Source organism: Grampus griseus, assembly GCF_964374135.1.
Source record: "Grampus griseus genome assembly, chromosome: 11".
Taxonomy (NCBI): domain Eukaryota; kingdom Metazoa; phylum Chordata; class Mammalia; order Artiodactyla; family Delphinidae; genus Grampus; species Grampus griseus.
The window spans coordinates 23,187,891-23,208,495 of record NC_139005.1 but is presented as its reverse complement, the minus strand read 5'-3'; the positions used below and the strand labels follow the sequence as shown (position 1 = coordinate 23,208,495).

The 20,605-nt window shown below is 37.1% G+C and overlaps 1 protein-coding gene across 7 annotated transcripts in view; it reads right to left on the bottom strand.

The window, feature by feature from the left end:
• The window catches only part of CCDC91 (coiled-coil domain containing 91), a gene marked incomplete at its 3' end in the record, with an annotated part of 398,367 nt that overhangs the window by 30,590 nt on the left and 347,172 nt on the right, over positions 1 to 20,605 (bottom strand). For 3 of the 7 annotated variants that reach the window (XM_082666097.1, XM_082666099.1, XM_082666098.1), the window contains exons 14-15: positions 20,093 to 20,230; positions 18,498 to 18,573 (exon numbers count right to left, since the gene is read on the bottom strand). The exons of 3 other annotated variants lie outside the window; for them this stretch is intronic. In XM_082666097.1, the coding sequence (XP_082522223.1) occupies positions 18,505 to 18,573; positions 20,093 to 20,230 (207 nt within the window). Of the gene's footprint in view, positions 1 to 18,497; positions 18,574 to 20,083; positions 20,231 to 20,605 lie in introns of those variants that run through there. One more of the 7 variants, XM_082666100.1, reaches the window with a different exon arrangement.

Here is a 20,605-nt window from a genome sequence, read left to right as displayed (position 1 = left end):
TAACAAAGTAGGGTAAAGGATTTGACAGGGACAGAGGGGACATCTTTTGGGTGGGATGATTAGAGAAAACCAACCATGCAAAAGCATCAGGAAAGAAAGTTACAAGGCAGATGAAACCGCAGGAGGAAAGTCCAAAATGTGGGCTCAGACTTGGCTTGAATGAGGACTGGCAATAAATAAAGAAGACAGGAGCAAAATGAGCAAGGTGAGGGGAGGACTGGTAGGAGAGAAGATCAGAGAAGTAGACAGTGGCCAGAGCGGGAAGGGCGCTATAGGTCATCGGAAGACTCTGGAGAGTTTTGAGCAAGGGTGTGACCATATTCTATGTCTGAAAAATATCACACTTGTAGGGAGTTCTCTGGTGGCCTCGTGGCTAGGACTCGGCGCTCTCACCGCCACGGCCTGGGTTCAATCCCTGGTTGGGGCACTGAGACCCTGCAAGCCGTGCAGCACGGCCACAACAACAACGATGACAATCACACTTGTACTGGGGACAAGAGATTGTTGGGGGGCAAGAGCAGAAGAAGAAAACCCAGTTAGGAGACTTTCGGTCTGGGGAAAATATAAAGTTAATCAGACTGTTGGCAGGAGAGGCTTAAGCAGCAGGTCAGGTTTAAAATATATTTTTAGATAGGACCAACTTGAGTTGCTGATGGATTAGAAGTATGGATGAAAGGAAAAGAGAAGTAGAAGGTGATTCTTAGAATGATGGTGCCATTTGAGTTATGATGAACTGGAGGGAATTTCGGAAATGCAGGATAAAAAAGGTTTCTTTTATACTTTTATAAGCTTTTGTGCTAATAATAAGCATTGTGAATTGCCAAAATGGCTAGAGCATCGGTAATGTTTCTCAAGCTTTTAAACCTTGGAATTGTGTGTGTGTGTGTAAAGCATTCTTTGGAAAATACACCACAACTCAATTTTTCTTGAGAACTCCCCTAGACTAAAAACAGACTGTATATATAGGGAGAATATTATACTGGTTCAGTTTCCCCTTAATAAATAATCATGGAATTTTACTGGTAAGAGATTTTGAGACTGCTTAGTCTAACATCTACATTTTACAGTTGTGGAAAACTGATACACTGAGTTGTTAACAGACCAATTTCACAAACCTAATATGTCCTCCTACACATAAAAAATATACTTCTTCAAAATACATTTAAAAGTATTAGCCTGAGTTTATCTTTGCTTAATAAACCCTACTATGTATCAAGTAGATTCTGTGCCCTCACAATTTGACAATGGACATTTGACAATGGACAGATAGGATTCATCCCTAGAGTACCAGCACTATGACCAGAAAGGTGCTGACAACCATTCTGGGTGAGATGATATAACTATCCTTTCTCTCAATGTAGCCATGAAGGAAGTAGATTATGAATCAATTTTAGAACTTAATATGCATACATACTCATAATGGGCTGGTTCGTTTTATGAACAAACAATAAGGACTCATAGACTTGAAGATGATTGTTATTCTTGAGTGGTGATTCTTTTTATTGTGACAGCTAAACATTTTTGCTTTAAATACCACCATCTTTACCTTTATCCTGTATCCTCAAATTCTGCATTTCAGCCTAAGAAAATTTAGACTTATCTGTAATATTACTGTAGCATTAATGGAAGTTCTATAGTATCTGTCTTATTACGGGTATACCAACCATAAAGAGTTTCTCTTTTAAAATAGTCTTTATATTTTCAGATAAGTAATAAATACTCTTTTCTTTATATTTACAGAGAAGTAAATCTGACTGCAAGAGGTATATATTGTATATAAAGCTGAAGTTGAGATAGAACATCCCCTCCCTGGGAATATAACTATGTCATTATTGTAAATCATGTTGGAAGAGACTTTGAACCAACTTGAGGATAATAGTGATATAAATACATGTTTAGAATGACTCTAACTCTAAAAGATTCAATATGATCAGGAGAGTGATTTGAACTAAGGCAGTGCCAGTTGCCTGGACCTGAACTTCTGAAAATGTAGACCTGACCTCTTTACCAAAACATTCACAGGCCATCACATCCCATGAAGACTCTCACTCCGGAGTTCACATCTCCTACTGTCTTTGAGAAACTTTTTCAACTTTGAAATATATTTCAAGTCTATCTGACTATTTAGTTAAAAAATATCAACATATAAATTAGTTGTGTAACTTTCCACCAAGCACAAGATGAATTACAGATGCTCTTTCAGAGTAAATGGAAAACGGGTATAAAGAGTCTTAAACCCCACTGGCCACAACTAAAGAACTGTGAGTTTTGCTTTGTTTTGTTTTTGTTTTAAGATGTCTTAGGGTAAGTCAATTCTCTGTTTTTGAATCATCTAAAATAAGTTCTACATATTTGGGCAGTTCTGCCTTTTTATCCCAAACTACCATAGAATCCACTGGGAAATGGGAATACTCATTTTTGCTCTTCACTAAATCATCTGGGCAGCATAAACCAATATGTATTCCAGACCTTAATGTGCAGGCATACCACCTTGGAATACAATCTTATTCGATCTTATAAGTTAAGCAACAGCAGTTGGCCAGAAAAGGATGCACTGTGGTAGTGAGTGAATGTAGACACTAGACTTTCTAGTATAAACTTCCACATGTGAGGTTTAATAAATTTGAAAAGAATATAATTCTGGTAACAACTGCTTTACTCCGAATTCAGACAATTTCCAAAACATTTTTAAAAACCACAGATTTAGGAAAATTTTAGAACGAAAGAAAAGGTAACTAAAATTGTATAGTAGAATAGTAATTGTACAGTAATCCCATCTTAGGGCTCTGATCCATAAGGTTGTATTTACCTATTAATAAGTTCCATATCCTACTTTCTAGAGTTCAATGGCAAGAATTTATCTCAAATAAAAAATGGATTGATTCTGGCAAGACAGACTAACTGATTTTAATATGACATTCCACATAAAGTTTTTAATAAAATTTGTTACATGCTCCCAAACCATGAATAGCCTTGTTCTACATTTTTTTAAGACCTTGGTTAGTGCAAATATTGCAATCTGTAGGATGGCCTTTTGTAAATTAAATAACATAAAAATCCCAAACAAATATTGTTAAGTAACAAATTGTTCAAGTACAACAAACACAAACTCTTGTATTTTCATCAAGTTTCAAAGATTTTAGCAATTCTTTTGTGTCAACCCAAGGAACAATATCTGCCAATTACTCTCTGTAGGGCTCTTCTGTTTTGATTTTCAGCAATTTAAATCTCACCTTATTTTGAAGTAGGAGAAAGAATTACATGACCTCTTGGGTTCTTGTCTTCCTGCGCTATCTTAAAATTCTCAGATAACTGATATATTTTGCCTTTTTATGTTTCAATGTACAAAAGCATGCAAAGAACTGTACACAAGGCTTATTTCTGAGCTCTCTGCACACATGTATTGAAGTTGATTTACAGGGCAAAATTAGCAGTCCTGAATGGAGTCTGATCTTCTCTTGTTTTGAGAACAGTGTTACTATTATTACCTGCTATGCACAGGTGAATCTACTTATTGTGTTGTATTAGTTACCAATTACTGTGTAACAAATCAACCCAAACCTAGTGGTTTAAAACAAAAAACAACAAATATTTATGGTCTCCCCATTTTTGTGGGTCAGGAAACTGGGTGCAGCCTGAGTGCCTCTCACACATGGTCTCTACTGAGGGGTTACGATCAAGCTGTGGCTGGGTTGCCGTCAGCTCAAAGTCCAGCAGGGGAAGAAGCTGCTTCCAAGCTCACCGAGCGGCTGCTGACAGGCCTCAAAACATCCACTTCCAACAGAGCTCACGTGAGCTTCTCCACAAGGGTGCCTGATAAAACGATAGCTGACTCTCCCAAAGCAAGCAACCGAAGGAGAATGAGAGCACGCCAAGAGAGCAAGACAGCGCCCAAGATAGAGGCCATGATCTTCCCAAAAGCCAACTTTGCTTCGCCCAGCCCAGGCTCAAGGTAAGGAAATTACATAAATGCAGGGCATCACTGGAAAACCTCTACTGTGCATTATCTCATCTTTATTCTCCTGAAACTCTGAATGAGGCCACTAAGGCTTAGAGATGTTATGACTTGCACAAGTGGCAGGGCCAGGATTCAAATCCAGCTGTGTATCACACTAAGTTATTCTCTAAACCACAATAGTACAGTGCCTTCTCAGATAAGAACTTCAGGTACGGCTGGGGGCTTTGGCACAGTATCTGTTTTGCTATAAATATGTAGGGGTTTATTGCATTGTGTACACTTGTGCAGAAACTTGTCAAGATGCCAAAATCCCTCTAGATATCGTCTTTAAAACATGTAATTATCTTCTCTTCCTAAAAGGTTAGGTCCAGGAAGGTTTCTGTTGTATTAACATACAAATGCTTCCCTGAAAATGCAACAGAAGCATTTAAAGAAAAACTGGCACATCAAATATATCACATATGCCTTAAAGAATCTGTAAACCTCAGTGGCTGTATATAAAAACAATTGATTACTTCTTTCTAGGTCCATAACGAAAGAAAGGGGAAATGTTCATAAAGGCACTGTGTAGGACAGACCTCACCTTGGGGTACCTCTGAGGCTTTGAGAATCTGTGCTTATCTTCGTTTCCACTACTGAGAGAAGGGGCTATGTGCCCAAGGGTGTGCTGCTCTGCAGCTGGGATGCACACCTGATTCCCATTAGGAAATCCTCAGTATTCAAAATAGAACCAATGGAACAAAGAAACATTTAATCAAATGGAAGTTAGTGAGAATAGACTTTTTTCCTCTCATTTTAAACAGGGCTGCTCTTCTTCGTCATTCAGGATTTTACAGTGTGTACTTGATCACTGAAGCCTGGAAAAAACACACCACCATCTGTCTGGCACATTTTAAAACAGATTTATCCTACTGAGTGAACCAAGTGGGAAAGCACCTGTCAGTCCTCCTAAAATCCCAGCTGGATTGAGAAATGTAGGAATACCCTAACCTTCCTCCTTGTAAGCAAGTAAAGGAGGTTTGGTTTAAATTAAGAAAGCTAAATTTGGATATTATTGCCTAAAAATGGTAATAGCACCTGCTCAAAGAGAAGATGCTGAAGAAATTTAACACTGGACACCTTCCAAACAGAAGATATGAGAAGTCAGGGATTATGGCAAAGCTTGAGAGTTCTTTCTCCAATATCCACTCTTCTTTCTTACCAATAAAATTACAGTTTAGTCCTAGGCAAAATGGGAACATCCTCCAGGTATCATTCCCTTATTGCTGCCTGGGGTAGCTAAAGAGACGTGAGTGCAAGTTGTTGGGGAGGAACTCCAAAACAGCTCCTTAAAAGTGGGACAGACGCCTGTCCCGAATTTTTTTCCCTTTTTGGTTCTTGCATCTTTCCTTTTTCCTCTGTCACAAATGTGTCTACTGGAGCTCCAGCTGCCATTCTATAGCGCTAATCATGTAGGCCAGTGCTACAGATTAAAAAAGTACAAAGTCAGAAGGATCCTGAATCTTTTATGATTTTGTTAAGCTTCCGTAGCTTTAAACTGCTTACCTCTGGACTTGCTTATGCCATTGTTATTTCTAGTTTCTGTTACTAGGAGGCAAATATAAATCCCAGTGCTAAAGGTACCAAGTTTACACTGTATGTGTCTACTAGTATAATAGAAACAAAAATTTACTTGAGGCTCAAAATGTTGTCAGTGAGACTGAAATTTCCACTGAATTGGAAATTTTAATTTGGGCACTGAAAAACAACTAATAGAATAAAATATCCTGTAATGGCTTAAGAGTATATGAATGATAAAAAATAAAAATAAAATAATCATAATGATCACGTTATGCCCATCATCTGAACATATATGTATGCAAGTTGCATTGGCAAGTGCCTCTTTTATTTTTTTCCCTGTTCTCTGCTAGAGTATTTCATCCACAAACTAGAAGAGTGAAAAACACCTAAAAATGTTAAAAAAAGAACATAAAGGGGATGGATTTAAAACTACAGCAGTGAAATTTTGCCTAGGCAAGCAAGTTAACTTATAATATCTGGAAAGAAACATAAAGTTCCTAATCAATTTAAAAATTATGAATATTATGGATAAAATATGATAGTTTTGTCCCCATGAAATTCCAAGCAATTTTAACTTTGGTAAGTGGACAGGACATTGTGGCATAAATATAAATATATATTTATATTGACTCTCTATCAGCTTCACACTCATTATTTGGTGTTCATTTTCCATTCACCATGAAATTTAATAATACATATATTTTAAGTTGTCACAAACCACTTCTGGAACAAAAACGTATTTAACAAATACTTCAAGACAGAGTGAGTAGAACCAAAGACATTCTGATCTCAACTATACAGTTAGGGAACTCAATAAAATAACAGCACTAACAGCTAACACCAAAAGTGAACTTTTCATGTGCCAAGTAATGTAAGCACTCTACATGGGGTAACTCATTTAGTTCTCATAATAATCCTATGTGAAGTAGGGACTATTTTAATCTCCATTTTACAGATGAACAAAATGTGGCCAAGAAAGGTTAAAGTACTTGCCCAAGTTTATGAATCTAATAAACAGCAAAGCTCAGTTTTAACCCAGGAAATCTGATTCAAAACCACACACTCCTAATCATATACTATCCTTCTCTCACTAAGATGAAAAGTATACCTATGCTATGTTACAATGTTAAAGTTAAAAGGCTTTCCCATAAAATAGGACAATCCAGTAATGATTGCAAGTAATGACTGTATATCATTTGATATACAAATGAAAACAAGAAAAGACCAAGAATCTTCTCTTCCTTCCTTTAAAAATCTGTAGGGAATTTGCAAAGCAGAATTGGTGGAATTTTGGGTAGAAATTTCATAAACTGATGGTATATAGCCCAGAGGCATTTGTAAGGCTGGTATAAAAGGTATTATATGACTTCTGTTTCTATTTCAATCATTTACTTTTCTTGTCAACTAAGTAACAATGATCTTCTGTATTTGCTTTTTTATACATACAAAATAAGCAAATGATTGTAAACTAGAATTCCTAAATAACCATCTCAATTAATAAAAATTCTCATCACCTATATTTATATTTATATATTTATATTTACAGGTGAGAAAGGTTCAGAAAAATATCTGGCAAAGTTAACTTAAGTGTAACCCATCTTCACCAAGCATTACAAATGCACTGGAACTGGGAAGTAAGATTAATGAAGGTGGGGGGATAATTTTATTAAAAAAAAGTTATCCATAAGTGAACACTGCATTTGAGATACTCCTGAAATACCATATAAAGTAGCAACACAGTCCCAAGACATCTGTTCTTTCTCCACTACAGTGTACAGTCTGAGGATCCACTTATTTAAGGCAATACAGCCAATGCATTGAAACGTTTTCTTCTTGTGTTTTAATGTGAACAAATCCAGCCAATACACTGAAACTCTTTCTTCTTGTGTTTTAATGTAAACAAATGACATTATGCAAGGGAACAGAAGGATCAAGTAATCTAAATGGTGTGTGGTAAAACAAATGCAGACTATTATCATATAGAAATTCCATGGGTATGACCTATTCAAATGACTTATCACCTCATTTACTACATAGGTATCACTATGCTTGGATGAAAAATGATAGTTTTGCTGATGTATGCCCAGATTTCTCTAAATAAAAGACACGATGGAGTTTAAAGTCTTTAGGAAATGCCAATATAGTGACTCTGAATATAACCATATATATTAAAAATCTGTTAAATGTTAAGTATGATAAACTAAAAATCTAGTCATATTCTCTGAACAGAGGTTGGTTCTGTCTATTTTTCTTTGAAACTTTAGCAGTCAAAAGCTATATGGAATCAGAGGAAAGAAGCCGAGGGAATACTTCCTAACTTATTCTATGAGGCAAGCATTACCCTAATACCAAAGCCAAAGACATGAAGAGAAAACTACAGACATCTCTCATGAACGCAGATGAAAAAATCCTCGACAAAATATTAGCAAATCAACCCCCAAAAAGTATAAAATGAATTATATACAATGACCAAATGGGCTTTATCCCAAGTATGCAAGGCTAGTTCAACATTCAAAAATTAATTATGGGGGCTTCCCTGGTGGCGCAGTGGTTGAGAATCTGCCTGCCAATGCAGGGGACATGGGTTCGAGCCCTGGTCTGGGAAGATCCCACATGCCGTGGAGCAACTGGGCCCGTGAGCCACAATTACTGAGCCTGCGTGTCTGGAGCCTGTGCTCCGCAACAAGAGAGGCCGCGATAGTGAGAGGCCCGCGCACCGCGATGAAGAGTGGCCCCCGCTTGCCACAACTAGAGAAAGCCCTCGCATGGAAACGAAGACCCAACACAGCCATAAATAAATAAATAAAGCAAACTGCCAACAAGTAAAAATAAATAAACACTATAAAAAGAATTAATTATGTAATCATCACATCAACAAGCTAAATAAGAAAAATCACATGATCATATCCATAGATACAGAAAATTGTGTGACAAAATCCAACACATACTTATGATAAAAACTCTCAGTAGACTAGGAAGGGTGGGAACTTTCTCAACTTAAAAGAGACTATCTACAAAAACCCTTGAGCTAACATCATAGTTTAGGTGGTAAACTCAAAGCTTTCCCACTAAGATCAGGTACAAGGCAAGGATGTGCCCTCTTAGCCACTCCTTTCATTATCATACTAGAAGTCCTTGCTAATGCAGTAAGACAAGAAAAGGAAATAAAAGGTAATACAGATTTGAAAGGAAGATATGAAACTGTCTTTGTTTTATGATAAAGATGGCATGATTGACTCTGTAGAAAATCTTACAGAATTGACAAAAATTCTCAGAACTAGTGAGCAATTATTGCAAGTTTGCAGGATACAAGGTTGATATACAAAAGTCAATTTCTTTCCTATATAATATATATAATTATATAATAACTATATATTATACTTATAATGTAATGTAATAATTATATTATTATATAATATAATAATGAACAAGTGGAATTTTAAATTAAACACACAATGAAATACTTAGGTATAGATGTTAACCAATATGTACAAGACCAATATGAGGATGACTATAAAACTGATGGATAAAAATCAAAGAACTAAATAGGATAGATACTGCATGTTCATGGATAAGCCCAATATTGTCAAGATGTCAGTTCTTTCTAACCCACTCTGTAGATTCAATGCAATTCCAATCAAAATCCCAGCCAGTTATTTTGTGAATGTCAGTAAACTGATTCTAAAGTTTATATGGAGACGCAAAAGACCCAAGAGAGCCAACTCAATACTGAAGGAGAAGAACAACATTGGAGGACTGATGCTACCAGACTTCAAGACTTACTATAAAGCTACAGTAATCAAGACAGTGTGGTACTGATGAAAGAATAGACAAATAGATCAATGAACAGAACAGAGAGTACAGAAATAGACCCCCATAAATATATCAACTGATCTCTGACAAATGAGCAAAGACAATACAATTGAAAAAAGATTGTCTTTTCAACAAATGCTGCTGGAAAAACTGGACATCAAAGGGCAAAAAAAAAAAAAAAAAAAAAATCTAGATACAGATCTTATTCCCTTCACAAAACTTAACTCAAAATGGATCACAGACCTAAAAGCATATTGCAAAACTATGAAACTCCAAGGTGACAACATAGGAGAAAAACTAAATGACCTTGGGTATGGTGATGACTTTTTATAAACAATAATGAAGACACAATCCATGTAATAATTGATAAGCCATAATTCATTAAAATTAATGATTTCTGTCCTGTGAAAGACAGTATCAAGAGGATGAGAAGACAAGTCACAGACTGGGAGAAAATATTTCAAAAGACATATCTGACAAAAGCCTATAATTCAAATATACAATGAATTCTTAAAAATCAACAATAAGGGGGCTTCCCTGGCGGCACAGTGGTTGAGAATCTGCCTGCCAATGCAGCGGACACGGATTCGAGCCCTGGTCTGGGAAGATCCCACATGCCGTGGAGCAACTGGGCCCGTGAGCCAAAACTACTGAGCCTGCGCGTCTGGAGCTTGTGCTCCGCAACAAGAGAGGCCGCAACAGTGAGAGGCCCGCGCACCGCGATGAAGAGTGGCCCCTGCTCGCCACAACTAGAGAAAGCCCTTGCACAGAAACGAAGACCCAACACAGCCAAAAATAAATAAATAAAATTTAAAAAAATCAACAATAAGAAAATAACCTGATTAAAAAAATGGGTCAAAGACCTTAGCAAATACCTCACCAAAGCAGATAACTAGATGGCAAACAAACATATGAAAAGATGTTCCACATCATGTGTCCTCAGAGAAACGCATACTGAAATGAGATACCACTACACACTTATTAGAATGACCAAAATCTGGAAAATTGACATCACCAAACGGTGGTGGGGATATGGAGCAGCTCTTATTCATTGCTGGTGGGAATGCAAAATGGTGCAGCCACTTTGGAAGGCAATTTGGTGGTTTCTTACAAAACTAAATATACTCTTCTCATATGGTCCAGCAATTGTGCTCCTTGGTATTTACCCAAAGGAGTTGAAAATTTATGTCCACACAAAAACCTGAACATGGATGTTTATAGCAGCTTTCTTCATAACTGCCAAAACTTGAAAGCAACTAAGATGTCCTCCAATAAGTGAATGGATAAACTGTAGTACATTCAGGCAATGGAATATTATTCAGCACAAAAAAAGAAATGAGCTATCAAATCATGAAAAGACATGGAGGAAAGTTAAATGCCTATTAACAAGAGCAAGAAGCCTATTTGTTCCTCTCTTTCTTTAAACTTTTATATTCATCCAGCATTCCCTACCATTTTTATCCTAGTAATATATCTTATGCTTAAAACTCAATAGTGATCACTCCATTTACTTCTCTGAAATGTATATATTTAAAAATTAAAAAGACTTGCTATGATCATAAATCCATTGAGCCTTTTCAGAGATTAAATTATAATTTCTGAAGTCCCTTCACTGTGAGATCATCAGAGATGACATTAATTAAGGACTGCTCAATTATAAGTCCATGATAGCATTTGATATAGTCACCCCTCCACGTAAATCATTTTTTTCACTTTCCTTTTGGGCAAACTTTTAAAACTTCACTTCCTAACAGTCTTCCCATTGCTCACTTTGCTTCAGCCATCCTGCCTTCCTTGTCCTTTCTCAAATACAACCAAGCACTCTTTCTACATCCGCCCATTGCACATGGTGTTCTCTCTATCTGGAATGTCCTTCTTCTAGATAGCTTCATGACTTATCACTCTGTACATTCACATCTCTTCTTAAATGCCAGCTCAGTTCATCACTGAGGACTGCTCTCACTCACTTTAAAATAGTACCCCTACTCTTCATGTGCATCACTAACTATTGATCCTTTCTCATGACATTTATCATCCCCAAATATCATACATTTGTTTATTGTCAGTCCCATACCCCATTAAAAGTAAGCTCCCTAGAAAACCCTAAGGAAAATGGGGATTCTGATGTATTTACTTCTGTATCTCCAGGGTCTAAAACAGTACCTGGTACATCGCAGGGGCTGACTAAACGTTTGCTGAATTTATTGAATAAAGAACAAAAAGAGAAGACATACTTACTAATTTATTTTAGTAACTGTACTTTAGAAAAAAATACCGTAATACATTTTCAAAATTTTCAAGAGTCAAATGGTATATTTACCTTCAAAAAGATGTATAAATTATTTTAAATGATTTTAAAAAACCTGCAAATTATTTTATAAAATACTCAGTACACTAGTGATGGTATTCTTTAAATTTACATAATCTATTAATAAAATACAATATCACATGAAATAGAGGTTTGCATTGTAAATAATTGATAACTGAGTGCCTTTATTTTTATGGTACATAATCAGGACGAACGGGGGAATAAAAGAATTAGTAACGATAATTTATAAATTTATTTGAAAATTATATACATTTTGAAATTCGTAACAAAACAATAAAATGAACAAATTGTCAAGTTTCTTAATTTCTATCACTGAAAACCGGGAACTGTTATTGGGAATCACTCATTTTCTAAACTTTGTTAGATCTATTAATACAGTGAATGTTCCAGACTAAATTTTTTACGACATTGGTAATTTTGTGCTTCTAAAACCAGAAGAACTAATTAATGACATATTGAAATCTCTCTGAAAAGACAGTATTTTGGAATGATCCATTAGCATATAACATTATAAGTCCTAAAACGTCCTGGAACCTCAAGGAGTGCTTAGTTGGATCTAAGGAGACTCCTTTCAGTGGTCTCTGGATGCATAAGCTCTGCTTCCTTCAGTAGATTTTAATAACCAATTCTCTCATCACTATTCTCTGTGCATCTCAAATAAAATATTAGCTACTTGTATCTTTTAAAAAGTACTATTTGAATCTAGGCCACACTGTAGAGATACAAATTTTCTCTCAAAAAGAACTTTGCCCTTGTCTGCAGATGCTTCCTTATCCATCTCTGAGTGGAGGAGAAGTGGCCCTGTACCAGTCACTATGGCTGCAAAACAAATTACCCCCAAACTCTGTGGTGTAAAACAACCATTTATTATGATCACATATTCGGTGGGTTAGGAACTGGAATATGGTGCAGCTGTGACAGCCTATCTTTGCTCCATGATGTTTGGGACCTCAGTTGGCAGACTTGAAGGCTAGGAGCTAGAATCATCTGAGGACTCATTCACTCTCATATCTGATGGTTGATGCTTGTCCCCTCACATAGGCTACTTTCAATTTTGTCATTGCCTGGTGGTCAGATTTCACAAGTGAGTGTTTCAAGAGAGAAAAAGAGATAGGTGGAAGCCTTATTGCCTATTATGATCCAGCCTCGAAATCATGCAGTGTCATATCCATTACATTCTATCTGTTGGGACATTCAAAAAGATCGGCCCCAGACTCAGGGGAGGAGAAACAGACTCTGCTGACCGACGGAGAGTGGCAAGAGAATGCTGGCCTGGAAACACTGCTGTGGCCTTCTTAGGAGAATACAACCCACCACAGATCCTAATTGGATACTATTTTTTAGCATTCTCAGTTTCCTGAGGGTGTTACTTCTACCTCCGGTTCAGATGACTGCTGGAGCAAGTCAGCATTCACCTAAATTACAAGAGGTAATATCGGTCTCTGAATTGTAGTCAGGAAGAATAACTTCAATATTTATGGGACTCAAAATGCAGGAAAAATCAAGGTCGAGAAATAATAAATATGGAAGATTAAGCAAACAATGATGGGATAACATATTTGAGAGACAAGTCATTTTCTCTATTGGTCTTATTTTCAACAAACCATTTGCAATTGGACTTGCCTTTCTTCTTAAACAGTTGTAACAACTTCCTTAAAAAACACATCATACCACGTCTCCTTGAAAACTATGCCCTTGCCTACACGTACGTTTCTGTCCCCAACATCTTGGAGTGCCTTCCTTAGCAAGTAGAAAACAAGGAGGGAACCAGATGCATGTACACTTCTTACCCTACTCACTTCACAGAAACCCCATTCTTAATCCTGTGGGTTTATACTGCTGGGTGAGTTGAGCAGCATGAAAATCCTCCTGAAGCCTCAATGCAAATGTTTCTCTAATCCTATTAAAGCCACAAAACACACCCAGATGAATGAGTAGGAAACTGAGCTAGAGAACTCTCCCCGACCCCAGTACCACTGTCAGTTTTGGCACTGACTTCATTGGTCAGCCTCTCCCTCTAAGTACGGCATGGCTTAAATGGGAAACCAAAACTCTGGCCTTCTCTGTCTAGGACACTCAAGTCAAACCTGTATGCTGTTTTAGCCAAAGCTCTGGAGAGGATTCTGAATATACTTTTTAAATGTAAAGAAAAAGGGTTGAAATAGGACATATAAAAAGTAGACACAAAACAATACAATGGTCTATTTAAACTGGTTTTCTTTTTTAAAACTAAGATATAATCATATATCATATATTTAAACAAAGGATTATATAGCAGGAAGCAAAATCTCTCCCAGCCCACCTCCTAGAGATCATTGACCACATTTTTCTTTTGTTTATTAAAATATATTTTGCATTACAACACACACACAGAGGTATATAGCAAAATATATTTAAATATACAGGATCATATGATTCAGGAAGTTTTACAACCATATCAACAAATGTAGATAAGTATAATTCTTTTTAGTAAACACACAGTATTCCATTTTAACATAATTCATTTAACCAGTCCCCTACGGATGGACATTTAGGTTGTTTCTAATTTTGAAATATCAAAAAATAAAACTCTATTGGGTGAATATGCGCCACGGGATATTTAACAAAAACACATTTTCCAATGTGATAAGGACTGACTTAAACTTTCTGTAGTAGCTTAAAGGGCAGTTGGAAGAGAAGGTTTTTTAAAGATGTACACATATAAGATGATACTCTATTTCACAAATCAGAAAAGTTAATCTGTTAAAATGTGTTGGTAGTAACAGTTAGGGCTTGACTCTTGTTAATGAGGCCCTTGGGAAAATATAAACACTCTTCCTGAATTCAAATCACGCCTGCGCACCACATTCTTGTCTTCAGCTCGAGCTTCTGGCGTTCCAGCCTGCAATTGAGGCCTTGCATCAGATGCCAAACTAAACATTTGGGAACAAGAATTGTAATGACCTCCTGTTTATGTTTGTTTGTTTTAAGTAATTTAAAAACATATAACATGAAGTAAAACAGAAAAATTAGGATGGGGAAATAACTCTAAGAAATAGGAAACTGGATATCTTTCAAAGGATTTTCTTGGATATTCATACATTATTCAGAGCATATAATTAATTGTCAGTGTAGATCAGCATGACCTTTGAAACAGAGAAGGAAGGAAGGAGAGATATGAATTCCATCCAGACATTAGTGAAAAATACAAAAAAATAAAATTACCTGAATGCATGGGATAAGAGAGAACAGAGGTTCATTCCAGTTCACTTTCCACATCTCCATGTCTAGTGAAGTTTGCATGACTGACTAATGGGCATTCTAGTGAAGCCACGACAGATTGATTACTGCTGTTGTTTTTTTAATCATGAACTTTTTCATGTAGTTAAACCCTGCCTCATTCTCTATTTTAAGAAGGGAAAATAACTGTCTGCCCCTGAAGGCTTTCATATTAAACATGTCAAAGCATATTACTGATGATGTAAAAAGCACTTTGACATGTTTAGCATGAAATACTTCAGTGTCAGAAAACTATTCTCTTCTTAAAATGCCAGATTGTTCTCAAAGGCCTAAAGGAGTCTGTGGACTTATTAAAAGAATGTGCTAACATCCCCTCCATTAGTCTTTACAATGTACGTTCCTATGGAAGAAGGTTCCCTTTGGTGGAGTAGTAGTGATTGGAAGGAGGCCGGGGTTGGGGGGTGTCTGAGATGTCGGCAATTTTCTGCTTGACTTAAGTGCTGGTTATACAGGTGTGCTTTCTTTGTGAAAATTCATTGAGTGGTATTCTTAGACTGTAGTTAATTTCTCTTGATATTTAAAAGATAGTAATGGCTTATTATTGATAATCACAACCAAATCAAAAAAGAATGTTTCTACACTGATGAAACAGCTAGTTTTACATTATTGTGAATCACTCTGTTATGTACTTCCTAAGTACAAATGTTTTCTTAATACTTAATTGAGAGGATGATATAATCAAGGGTTAATTTATATGCTTTTCTTACTTTCATGTATATTAGTATAATTAGTACTATGTCTGAAAGAAAATACGCAATTTCCTCCAAATAATGACAGTAAAGACTTCTTAAGCACTTATAACATGCCATGTGTCAGGCTCGTTTATATGCCCACTACCATTTAATTCTTAAAGAACTAGGAGCTTTCCTGCTGAGAAACACCATTCTAAGGTGGCACTTTCTGAATATTCAATAACATTCGCTATTGCTTGCACAGAATTTTCTTTCCTTTAGATCTGCAGGTTCTTTCACTTATTCAAGTATAGCTGAGGACCTATAATATGCCAGGCATGGTTCTAAACAATGTTGCAGTCTTAAGAATACTGTCCTATTTCTCCAACACATCTCTTTGGGGGAATTATGGAGGACACACATCTGGGAAAAGCCTTGACAACGATGTTTTAAATATCTTTTAGTTTTATAGCATATCTGGGACTCGACAAAGAAAAGCACAGAATAAGGGGGAAAGGCAGTATAAGGAAGCTTTCCATACTTCAGCATGTTTAACTAATCGCTTCTCTGCAGATTAGATTTATCTTCCAACCAATAAACATTCTGTGGTGCCTATTCTATTCAGTATCACACAATTTGTCATTTATCGATTCACCAATTACTCCATGTGTTAACAACCAGCCCAATTAATTCATAAACTCTATGAGAATCGGAGTCAATGCTTTATATTACTAGGGGTTGGCAAACTTTTTTGTAGGGGTCCAGGTAGTATATTTTAGGCTTTTTGGGCCATATGGTCTCAGTCACAATTACTCAATTCTGCTCTTGTAGCACGCAAGTAGCCATAGATAATATGCAAACAAATGGATGTAGCTGTGTTCCAATAAAACTTTATTAAAAAATAGGCAGCAAGCTGAATTTGGTCCATTAGTCATGTTTGGCAAACCCCTGCTTTATCCCACAGTACCTTTTATAGTGCTGGACAGGTAGCTGGCCTCAGTAAATACATCTTGCTTGACAGAGTCAAGGGCATTGAAAAAGGAAATGCAGGAAATGGGAAGGGAAGTGGCATTAATTCTGAGTTCTCTAAGGGGACATATCCACATTCCCTCTGCTGCTAACCTGGATTATACCTCTTCCTCTTTGAAATCAGATTCTACAGCTACAGGGAATATTACTTCTACTGATTTAAGGAAATCATATTAGGAAAAGGAAAAAAAATCTGACAAGAAATTCAAATTGATGAGGGAGCATAAACTTGCTCAGTGTAGTATCTTTTCCCTTGCAAGTAGAAAACAGTCATTTGTATATAAGGTAGGAAACTCCAATGGGGAAAAAAAGGCCCTATTCGTAAAAGAATGCATCACAGAAATCCAAATATGGGTGGTCCAACCAAGCAAAAGTGGTTGGCAGTGGGATTTAAAAAACAAGATTAACACAAGATGTTAAGTCCTGAAATCCATCTAGTCACAAACATGTGTGTTTTTAATGACATTCAGAGCCATTTCCATAAAATGAAAGAACAGAGGTTAATTTATTTCATTGAAAACATTATGAAAAATTTTAGAATTCCCTAGAACTAAGAACCTTTTATTATTTTCTCATGGCTGAAAATCATGTTCATCTGCCAGTGACAAGTAATGCTCATGGTTAGGTGGAGATAGAAGACTGATAGCAGCATAAGATGACAGCAAGGGACCACAGTACCATTTTTTTTTTTTCAACATAAAATTGACATATGAGATGCGGACACAGTGAAGGGGCTCTTCATAAAACAAAGTTAACAAAATAAGTACAGGTTTTTCTCAGACCCTACTGAATAGAACAATTATTTCAGTAAGAGGAATCACCCCAGGCTCAGTCCTTGCTGTGACTGCCACTCTCATTTATTCAGAAAATATTTACTGAATACCTACAAAATACTGGGCACTGGGGTACGTATTGGAACATACAGCTTTTTTTCTTTTAAAGTGCATCATTATTCTTTGGGGGAAACACACAACACCATTTAAAACAGTAAAATAGTTTCAGTTACTGTTATGTGCTAGGGGAAAAAAATAAGTGCTAGGGAAAAAAACTAAGGCATGGCAGCTCCTGGGAGGAACGTGTGGTGTGATTTTAGCTAAAATGGCTAAGAGATAGCCTTTAGGAAAACTTTGGAAGATTTCAAGTTTGGTAATGTGATGATCAGATTTATGCTTTGAGAAGACAGATCACGAGATGCTGGATGGACAATACACTGCAGTGGAGAAGGGGGGGCATAAGAACGGAAGCAAGTAGTCCTGGTAAAGGTGATAGTGGCCTGGTCTTATGACATAGTAGTGGAGACTGAGGAGATATTCTAAGCCATATTTGACCTGCTGAAAGATGAAATTAGCTTGGGCTAGAGAGGATGCAATGGAGAGGTGGTAAAAAGTTGATGAATTCAGTATTAATTTGGAGTATGTTTGTCAGTCTTGTTGGAAGACTATGTGAGTTGTGGAAAGAGGATGACTTCCAGGATTTAGGTTTGAGTGACTGTGCCATTTACTGAGATAAGAAAGACTTCTGAAGGGGAAAACCTGGCAGGGAATGGGTGGCAGAAATCAAGAATTCTGCTTTAGACATAAGCCTTTCTCACCAGCCCATGCCCTAAGGTCGACTTCACAAGAGAGGCAGTCTGGGTATTGTGTTCCTCCTGGGAAAAAATAATTATGTTGTAGCCAAAGGATTATGCACATAACAGAGGTTCAATAAATACACGGTAAGTGAATTTATGAAACAAGTCATTATCCAACCAGTTTTCAAAGTCTAATTATGTGAACAGAATTAGCAAGTTAGTTAAGAAGCATGACAGGCTTTCACAGAAATGATTTATTTGCATTTCTTACCTAAAAACCAGCTTCTTCACCCTCTCAGATTTCAAGGTTCGACCCTTGGTGGCTATACTCCCTGCTACACTGGTACACTCCCTGCTGGTATAACTGTATTCTCAAGGAATAAAAGTGCAAGAATGAGTATTGATGCATTGCTACAGTTTGCAAAACTATTACCAGTCCAGAAACAGAAGAAGAGTTCTTTGATCAAGACATAGATTTTACAACTAAGTGAAAATAATACTCTTTCACCAAACGTTTTGGACTAAAACTAGCCTTGAAACAAGAGAATACTATATTAATGTCTATAAGAAGCAGAAATTCTGTAACTGGGCGCTTTGGAGCCTTCCTCTTTTTCCTTTCTTGTTCCCATAATTATCAGTTTTGAAAAGCAATCCAAGTATTTTTATTTGGATAATACCTAGTTACTTATCTTTTTATATTGTGTATAGCCTATAAATAGCTCTTTATATATCATGTATGTTTAATTATATGGTGATTATCTATAAATTCTTATTTTTTAAAGAGAACTTAATAAAATAAAATGATATAAGTCACTCATGTCATGATCCAGAACTAAGGTCTATTAAACTGTGATATATATTATACAATACATCTACCTAGAGACTAGTACTCTCTTGTTGCTTGAAGGCAATAAATAGCCCTCCGTCTTATAAGATGACACACGCACCTCCACCCCTGCAATCCTTCCACTAAGATTTACACCTCTCGTCTTCAAGACCTGGCCCCCAGACTAATGCCATCTATCGAACTAAATCATAATCCACCCTGGGAATGAGGTGCCTGCTAAGGAAAGAAAGGGACTATATCGCAAAGGCCCTGTAGGACCCAGCCAACATGTACCAGCAGGAGGCAGGAGACTATGTACGAGACAGTGCTGGATCAAGAAGAGACAGAATATAAGTTTGGATAAGGGAGAGTTTATTGACATGAGGGCATTCTCGCACAGGATTAATACCCTAGCAAGACTACATGAGATGACACTAAGACACTGCTACGACGGCTCTTGGAAGCATACAGAAAGCAATGGTAGGAATGCCACAACCTATGGCTGACAGCAGAAGTCCTATCACAGACTACACCACCCAGAAGCTGCTGGCCTAATAGTGATGGAATGATCTGTTGAAGGCACAGTTGAGACTCCACCTTACAAATGATATCCTATAATCCATTCTCTAGGATATAGAATACACCCTAGATCAACAAACATTATAAGGAGCTGTGTTCCCAGGAAGTAGAATTCATAGTTCCCAGAACCAAGAGGTGGCAGTAAAAGTGGCCCTACTTATCATCATTGTTAATAATTGACTTGGAGACTTTGTGCTTCCCATTCCAGCAAACTCTAGGCTTTAGAGGTCCCGATTTTCTGTTGCTATCCCAACAAAGGACACAGTATAAGTCCCATTAAACTTTAAGCTGGTACTGCCACCTGGTCACTTTGGGCTCCTCAGGCCAAAAAACTGTACGCAAGGAAAGAAGGCAGGGGTTATTGATCCTGATCAGCAAGAAGAGATAGAGCTGCTACACAATGGGGTAAGGTAAGACTATGTCTGACACCTGGGTGATCCAGGAGGGCAATTCTTGGAACTGCCTTGCCTCATTTTACCTGTAAATAGACAAGTTCAGCAGCCATAGCCCGAGAAACACATGGCAACAGAGCCTTAGAGGTCTTATGACTGTGGATCTGGGTTATCTCATCAGGTAAGCCCCCGGAACAGCAGAGTTCAGTCAAGGGTAGAGAAATCTAGAAAAAGGAGTGGAGGAGGGAGATGAGAATCACTTGTAGCCTTGAGACCAGGTGAAGAAGTAGGAATTACAGCTCTTCCCACCAACTTTCCTTTTTTGTTTCCCCACAAAAGAAAATCAGAAGACCAAACAGAATCCTGGAGGAACCGTTACAAGAACCTATATAAAGGAAACAGACTTGAGTAGTGAAAGGAATGGACGGTAGACCACTACCCAGAGTCTACTTTCAGGACTAATTCCCATAGTTGCTGGGAATGTTGGTGGCTGGCGGGGCTCAGCTAAATCCCTCTCCAGGAATTGCTACCTTGACCAAGGTCATGCCCTCTCTCTGAGAGCCTCCCATATTCAATGACTGGTCTTTGCAGGGGTATAA